This window comes from Neophocaena asiaeorientalis, unplaced genomic scaffold, assembly GCF_003031525.2.
Source record: "Neophocaena asiaeorientalis asiaeorientalis breed wild unplaced genomic scaffold, Neophocaena_asiaeorientalis_V1.1 scaffold582, whole genome shotgun sequence".
Taxonomy (NCBI): Eukaryota; Metazoa; Chordata; class Mammalia; order Artiodactyla; family Phocoenidae; genus Neophocaena; species Neophocaena asiaeorientalis.
Window position 1 is genome coordinate 1,122,283 of NW_020172996.1, and position 9,026 is coordinate 1,131,308.

A 9,026-nucleotide genomic window follows, 5' to 3' on the forward strand; every position below is an offset into this window, starting at 1 on the left:
TGTAGGACTGAATCCTTAATAACCTGTGGAGTCTGTGCTAACTCCAGGTAGTTAGGGTCAGAATTGCCTGGTATGGAAAACCCAGACGTTTTATATCAGAAGTGTTATGAGGAAAAAAGATTTTGTTGGTTTGTTTTTTAATTAATTAATTAGTGGCTGCATTGGGTCTTCATTGCACATGGGCTTTCTCTAGTTGCAGCGAGTGGGGGCTACTCTCCATGGCGGTGCACGGGCTTCTCATTGCAGTGGCTTCTTTTGTTGCAGAGCATGGGCACTAGGCACGCACGTTACAGTAGCTGTGGCACACGGGCTCAGTAGTTGTGGCTCGCGGGCTCTAGAGCACAGGCTCAGTAGTCGTGGTGCATGGGCTTAGCTGGTCCTCAGCATGTGGGATCTTCCCGGACCAGGCTCGAACCTGTGTTCCCTGCATTCAGAGGCAGGTTCTTAACCACTGCGCCACCAGGAAGTCCCATGTTTGTTTATTTTTTACAAATACCACACTAACATGCACACACATGTATATATACAAAGCCATACTTTTAGCACACCTTATAACTCCTGAAAGATTCTCTTAAACACTCCCCAAATTACATATCGATTTTCTTGGCTAATGCTACATAAATGGGAAACTTAGTTATGAGCCTGCCTGCAAGGACTTCCTGTATCTCTACTTATGTTCTTCTTTTTCATTCTCAAAATGGTTTTCTATACTCTACAAGACAACTTATGCCATACCTTCTAAAACTCTCCACTATTATCCCCCAAAGTTTCCTTAATATGATGTGAAATATCAGAGCACACCCTTCATGTGCAAACCAAACAATCCAAAACCACACCCTTGCCCACCTCTTTAAACCTCACACACCAGGCCACTATTCCTCCTGCCTTAACTCAAGCAGATCCAGGTTCCAGACAATTAGGGACACCCCTAGTGCCCCAAAGCCTGTTGGAAATATTCAAATCTCACAGATACTAATTAATACAGTGGGGACCCTGTGACAATTTCAATGAGTGGAGCATGAATAGTGCCTGAACAGTCCTGACACCTGGTCAGGGCTCAGGGTACCTGCACAGTGACAGTTATCAATTGCTTATTAAAAGTGACCCACTTAATAAATGTTTTCTTAGATTTCTTCAAAGAGGGAATCCCGCATTACTCTGATAAATAGGAAACCCGGGGTCACTTCCGTTGATGGCAGGTCACCATGAAAAAAATGCAGAAGTGAAATCAAAACAGTGTTCTTAAGTTCCAGAGAGCTCAGATGCCTGCTGCTCAGGGCTCCTGGCCTAAGGCTACTGCCTCTGTTGACAAGGGGAAAGTAGCAACAGTCGCAGGGGTAGGGAGTGTGGGGAAGGCAGACTATGTTAGAAGGGAGCACTAAACAAACCCAGACTTCCCGTCAAACACATTCAGGAGGCAGGAAGAGAAGAAATGATGGAATGGTTACATCAGGCTGTATCGCAATGCCAGCTGAACAAGTGTCCCTGCACTCTCAGAAATAGGGTTTCTCAAGCTGACATGATAATTTAGATCAAGATAATTCTTTGTTGGAAAGGTGGGGAGGAGCCCATCCTGCGAATTATAAGGATGGTGTAGGATCCACGTGCAGATTGTAATAACCAAAACTATCTCCAGATGTTGCTGAGTTTCCTCTGGGGAGCAACATCATCTCTGGTTGAGAACCACTTTTATGGTTATAAATAGGATGATGAGAGAAAGTGAGAGGGATGGGTGGACGGACACTCCATGAAGTCTGGTGGTCAGAACACAGCTGGTGAGGAGGTGGCAACTGGGCTGAGAAGGGGCAGCCATGTAAAAAGCCAAAATGGAGAGGGCAGACAGCAGAAGCAAGAAGAAATACAATTCTGCACCCTGTGGAAGGAAAACCACATTCACAGAAAAATAAAATGAAAAAGCAGAGGACTTTGTACCAGATGAAGGAAGAAGATAAAACCCCAGAAAAATAACTAAATGAAGTGGAGATAGGCAATCTTCCAGAAAAAGAATTCAGAATAATGACAGTGAAGATGATATGATGCAGGACCTCGGAAAAAGAATGGAGGCAAAGTTCGAAAAGATGCAAGAAATATTTAACAAAGACCTAGAAGAATTAAAGAACAAACAAACAGAGATGAACAATAAAATAACTAAAATACAGAATACACTAGAAGGAATCAATAGCAGAATAACTGAGGCAGGAGGACAGATAAGTGACCTGGAAGACAGAATGGTGGAATTCACTGCTGCGGAACAGAAGGAAGAAAAAAGATGAAAGGACTTAAGAGACCTCTGGGACAACATTAAATGCAATAACATTCATATTATAGGGGTCCCAGAAGGAGAAGAGAGGGAAAAAGGACCCGAGAAAATATCTGAAGAGATTATAGTCGAAACCTTCCCTAACCTAGGAAAGGAAATAGCCACCCAAGTCCAAGAAGTGCAGAGAGTCCCAGGCAGGATAAACCCAAGGAGAAAAACGCCAAGACCCATAGTAATCAAACTGACAAAAATTAAAGACAAAGAAAAATTATTGAAAGCAACAAAAGAAAAACAACAAATAACATACAAGGGAACTCCCATAAGGTTAACAGCTGACTTCTCAGCAGAAACTCTACAAGCCAAAGGGAGTGGCATAATATATTTAAAGTGATAAAAGGGAAGAACCTACAACCAAGGTTACTTTACCTGGCAAGGATCTCATTCAGATTCCAAGGAGAAATCAAAAGCTTTACAGACAAGCAAAGGCTAAGAGAATTCAGCACCACCAAACCAGCTCTACAACAAATGCTAAAGGAACTTCGCTCAGTGGGAAACACAAGAGAAGAAAAGGACCTACAAAAACAAACCCATAACAATTAAGAAAATGGTAACAGGAACATACACATCAATAATTACCTTAAATGTGAATGGGTTAAATGCTCCAACCAAAAGACAGAGGCTCACTGAATGGATACAAAAACAAGACCCATATATATGCTGTCTATGAGACCCACTTCAGACCTAGGGACACATAAGACTGAAGAGGGGATGGAAAAAGATATTACAAGCAAATGGAAATGAAAAGACAGCTGGAGTAGCAATACTCATATCAAATAAAATACTTTAAAATAAAGAACGTTACAAGAGAAAAGAAAGGACACTACATAATGACCAAGAAATCAATCCAAGAAGGAGATATAACAATTATAAATACATACGCACCCAACGTAGGAGCACCTCAATACGTAAGGCAAATGCTAACAGCTATAAAAGAGGAAATAGACAGTAACACAGTAATAGTGGGGCCTTTAACACCTCATTTACACCATATCAAATAAAATACTTTAAAATAAAGAACGTTACAAGAGAAAAGGAAGGACACTACATAATGACCAAGAAATCAATCCAAGGAGATATAACAATTATAAATATATACGCACCCAACGTAGGAGCACCTCAATACGTAAGAGCACCTCAATACGTAAGGTAAATGCTAACAGCTGTAAAAGAGGAAATAGACAGTAACACAGTAATAGTGGGGCCTTTAACACCTCATTTACACCAACGGACAGACCACCCAAACAGAAAATAAGGAAACACAAGCTTTAAATGACACAGTAGACCAGATAGATTTAATTGATACTCATAGGACATTCCATCCCAAAACAGCAGATTACTTTCTTCTCAAGTGCACACGGAACATTCTCCAGGATAGATCACATCTTGGGTGACAAATCAAGCCTCAGTAAATTCAAGAAAATTTAAATCATATCAAGCATCTTTTCTGACCACAACGCTATGAGATTTTCAATTACAGGGGAAAAAACGTAAAAAAAAAAAAAAAAAAAAAAAAAAAAAAAAAAAAAAGGCTAAATAACACGTTACTAAATAACCAAGAGATCACTGAAGAAATTGAAGAACTCAAAAAATACCTAGAGACAAATTACAACAAAAACACGACAATCCAAAACCTATGGGATGCAGCAAAAGCAGTTCTAAGAGAGAAGTTTATAGCAATACAAGCCTACCTCAGGAACAAGAAAAATTTCAAATAAACGATCTAAACTTCACTTAAAAGAACTAGAGAATGAAGAACAAAGCCCAAAGTTAGTAGAAGGAAAGAAATCATAAAGATCAGAGCAGAAAAAAATGAACAAGAAAATAGCAAAGATCAATAAAACTAAAAGTTGGTTCTTTGAGAAGATAAACAAAATTGATAAACCATTAGCCAGACTCATGAAGAAAAAGAGGGAGAAGACTCAAATCAATAAAATTAGAAATGAAAAAGAAGTTACAACAGACACCACAGAAATACAAAGCATCCTAAGAGACCAACTACAAGCAACTGTATGCCAATAAAATGGACAACCTGGAAGAAATGGACAAACTCTTAGAAAGGTATAACCTTCCAAGACTGAACCAGGAAGAAATAGAAAATATGAACAGACCAATCACAGTAATGAAATTGAAGCTGTGATTAAAAATCTTCCAACAAACAAAAGTCCAGGACCACATGGCTTCACAGGTAAATTCTATCAAACATTTAGAGAAGAGCTAACGCCCATCCTTCTCAAACTCTTCCAAAAAATTGCAGAGGAAGGAACACTCCCAAACTCATTCTATGAGGCCACCATCACCCTGATACCAAAACCAGACAAAGATACCACAAAAAAAGAAAATTACAGACCAATATCACTGATGAATATAGATGTAAAAATCCTCAACAAAATACTAGCAAACAGAATCTAACAATACATTAAAAGGATCATACACCATGATCAAGTGGGATTTATCCCAGGGATGCAAGGATTCTTCAACATACGCAAAACAATCAATGTGATACACCATGTTAACAAGCTGAAGATTAAAAACCATATGATCATCTCAATAGATGCAGAAAAAGCTTCTGACAAAATCCAATTATGATAAAAGCTCTCCAGAAGTGGGTATAGAGGGAACCTACCTCAATAAAATCCATATACAACAAACAGTAAACAGCAAACATCATTCTCAACGGTGAAAAACTGAAAGCATTTCCTCTAAGATCAGGAACAAGACAAGGATGTCCACTCTCGCCACTACTATTCAATATAATTTTGGAAGTCCTAGCCACGGCAATCAGAGAAGAAAAACAAAAGGAGTACAACTTGGAAAAAAAGAAGTAAAACTGTCACTGTCTGCAGATGACATGATACTATACATAGAAAATCCTAAAGATGCCACCAGAAAACTACTAGAGCTAATCAATGAATTAATGCAGGGGATGCAGGTTCGTACCCCGGTCCAGGAGGATCCCATGTGCTGCGGAGCAGCTGGGCCCGTGAGCCATGGCCGCTGAGCCTGCACATCGGGAGCCTGTGCTCCGCAACAGGAAAGGCCACAACAGTGAGAAGCCCGTGTACCGCCAAAAAAAAAAAAAATCAGAAAAAAGAAAAGAAAAGAAAAGCCAAAACGCCCAAGCACACTCACCAGGCACAGAGAACAGCAAGTGGAGAGGCCCAAGGCAAGTATGTTAAGTATGTGCACAGGAAACAGCAAGACGCTGGCATGACCAGAGCAGACTGAGCTCAGGGAAAAGTGTGGGGAGGTGAGTGAAGGGTCAGCAGGGTCAGATAATGGGCCTTCTTATTTTTAAAATTTTGTTATAAAATATCTAAATATGTCAAACGTTTCCTAATTTTGTGTAACCTCTTCTCATTAACACAGAATACAATCCCAATTCTCTAAAAACAGGCATGTCTTACCCTATGCCCTGGATTTACAGCTCTCCTTTCCCTCAAACTGAGAGGTCTAAAGTGATTATCCTCAGGCTGCTGTTTCTCCACCTTGGCTCTCTTGCCCTTGTGGGCTGGATCAACATTTGTTGAATGGGGCTGTCTCGTCCATCCTCAGGTACTAAGCAGCATCTCTGGACTCTAACCTGCTAGATGCCGGGACCACCCACACCCCAGGTGTGACAGTCAAATGTGGCTGCAGACTTCCAAATGTCACCTGGGGATAAAACTGCCAAGTACTGAGAAGCACTACTCTCTCTCAGCTTCTCTCTCTTGGACTAGCAGAGGATCTTGGCCAGGACTCAGGGAACAAGAGACAATCATGAAGGCACAGGAGAACAGAAAAGCCCCATAACCGAGATCCTGTGGTTTAGAACAATACCTGTTGGCACTGAAGGCAAACACCTCCCGAGGCCCCACCTGCCTCACCCTCTTCCTGGAGACCATCCCATCACTCACAGCCCTGTGGACTGGGTTGCAGGGGATACGTGAGCCAACCAGTCCCACCCAGTCAGCTCCCTGTCTGGAATGTGAAACAAGAACCTCAGACAGAGGCCAGTCTGTGCTGGGCACTGGGGTGGAGGCTCAGGGAAGTATGGGCTCAGGTGGCCACTCCTGCCTCAGGGACAACCCCCTAGAGCCCAGCAGTAGAAAAAGAAAAAGTAACAATGTTAAGTATGCAAAGAAGTAAAAACAAGGCATCTGGGGGCCACAGAGAGCAGGGACTGGGGTGGCCACTCCTGCCACAAACTTGCTGAGACACAAAAGCCATTCTGAAAAAACAGACATGAGCAAAGCTAGAGGGAGAAGTCAGGACAAGAGATCCAGAAGCCGGCATACTCCTGGTGGTTCCCAGTCCTTATTTCAGTCCCATGTGGCCCAACTGGAAATTCTGCCTTTGGGTTCTGAAGAACACCCCCATTTCCTTCCACCACCTTTTAGGAGCCAAAGGAGAACTGTTTCTTGCTCAAAGAAACACAGAGATAGCAGGCAGGAAAAGATGAATCTCAAAAATGACTGAAGCTGTAGGGGAAAGGGTAAGCTTCTCGATCAGCCGGGCATGGAGCCAGAGCATGTCTGACAAGGAGATAGCAGGTCCTCTGCATGGCAGAGTGGCAAGGCCTTACCCAGAGACACCAAGAGCCTGCAGTTTTCCAGCATCACCTCCTGGTACAGGGTCCTCTGAGCCGGGTCCAGCTGCCTCCACTCCTCCTGGGTAAAAGTCACGGCCACATCATCGAAAGTCACAGACACCTGTCAAATAGAGGTAGTAGTGCTGACCCTGGGGCTGTTGGATGGGATCAGAGCTTGTTTCTGGAAGGCTGTTAAAGGTGCAGAGAGATCAAGACCCTAACCACTTAGCACCTCCGGAGGGCCAAGCTCTAGGCTGGGCTAAAGTGGAAGTGGACAATGTTTTGGACATAATACAGTAGTGTAAGAAGAAAGAAGTCTCCTATGCCGGAGCCACTGGAAAGTCACACAAGACAATGGAAGTGATGTGTGGGCTGTCAGACGCAGACAGGAGAGGCTGTAGGACCTCAGAGGAATGAATAATGATAATAACAGTATCAATAATGGTAACAACAACAGTACCTGAGCCTCCCTGGTCCTGCTAGCTGCCTGCCCCATGGTGAGGGCTGCACTTCCTGGTTAAAGTGACTAAGAGTCCCCAGTTCTTTCTTCACTCTCTTGTTAACATCCCAACTCTTGAAACCTGACACTTACCAGCTGTGTTACCTCGGAGACATCACTTCATCTCTCTGAGCCTTGGTTTCTGGATCAATACAACAATCGTTCCCACTTCACTAATATCAGTTGTGACATTTAGACAGAAATTATTCAATGTTCGGTGTGCTTGGGGATTTTCATTAATTGTCCCACAGCCCCTTAGGTAAACATCTCCATGCCAGCCGACGACACGAGACTAAGGGAGCTCCACCAAATCCACCAAGAGTCTTGTGTCTTACAAACGAGGAGCAAGATTTTAACACAGTTAACCTTGATACGCGGTCTAATAAAGTAACCCGACACGCTTCCATCGTCAACATGAATACCTAATGACGAAGTTGTGAAGCATTTACACCAATTTTTGCTGTTAAGTCCATTTCATCACGCCTGAAAATATTCCTGTGAACATGCACAGAGAAGCAGAGCCTTCATCATTGACCTCCCTGGAGAGACCCCTGAAGGGGTGGAACTACCTGGGTAATGGCAGGGCCTGGACCAGCTTCCCACACCCTCCTGGGTCTCCCAGACTCCGGGGAGGTTCCACAATGAACCATTAGCCGCTTCCTTCCTGAACCCTGACAGCACTTAGCCCTACGCCAGGAATACTTCAGGACCAGAGAGCACAAATGGCTAAAGATAACACTGGCTTTGGCCATGAGACTGGCCACAACGTCTGACCTGGCTGAAGGTGAGTGGAACATTCGACAACAGACTACAGGACCTCGCCCTCCCCAGACACGTCTTAACATTTAGGAGGCACCATGGCAACCTCACAGGCCCTCATGGGCCTTGTGAAACAACCAATATACCTTGGCTTTGTCCATGCGCTTATCTCTCCCTCCATTTCCCAAAGCCACCGGGTGGAGAAAAGCGGGGGCGGGGTGGGGGCAGGGTACATCCCTGCAGCACATGGCGGAGTTGGGGATTTACTATGATGGAAACCCCTGAAGGATACATCACTCATTTTTCCACAACTTACTGAGCATGTGTCAGAGACCCAACAGCTTTTAGGACCAAAGATAAATTAAGTAGCAAAGCAGCTCCACACGCCAGACCACACGACCGCGAAGACAAACCCAGGGGATGCCTCCCTTCCGGAACCGTCTCCGCCCTCGGAGAGAAGCAGCTCTGCAACCAGCGTCCACTCACCTGTGTCTTGTGGGTCGGCGCCGCCGCCATGATGGGACCCTGCGTTCCAGCCACGCTGGGAGAGGCGAGCACCGGGCGGCCTGCTGCTCCTCGCCTCCGCCCCGCCTTGGCCGGGCGACCTCGGCTGACAGCCGCTCTCCGAGAGAAAGGCGCACCAGACCTGGCGCCGCCCTCGGGAACTGCGGGGACGAAGGGCGGGTGCTGAGGGCCCGGAGAGGCCATGGCCCGGCGGGCGACCAGTGCACACGCCCGTTTAGGGAGTCACGGCCCGTTCCAAGGAACGAAAGGAAGTCCCATCCCCCTTTCCTGCTCAGTCCCCACGAAATGTCCTAGTAGCCACGCAGCCCAGCTCTCGGCACCTAGAAGCCACCCAGAAGCGAAAGGCTGAGGCAAAT

At 44.7% G+C, this 9,026-nt stretch overlaps 1 protein-coding gene across 1 annotated transcript in view; it reads right to left on the bottom strand.

Annotated features, from left to right (window-relative positions):
- The window catches only part of LOC112397965 (zinc finger protein 264-like), a 25,974-nt gene extending 16,948 nt beyond the window's left edge, over nt 1-9,026 (bottom strand). Inside the window, exons 1-2 of the mRNA XM_024742315.1 lie at nt 8,632-9,026; nt 6,882-7,008 (exon numbers count right to left, since the gene is read on the bottom strand). Of these exons, the coding sequence (XP_024598083.1) occupies nt 6,882-7,008; nt 8,632-8,853 (349 nt within the window). The 5' untranslated portion in view covers nt 8,854-9,026. The remainder of the gene's footprint in view (nt 1-6,881; nt 7,009-8,631) is intronic.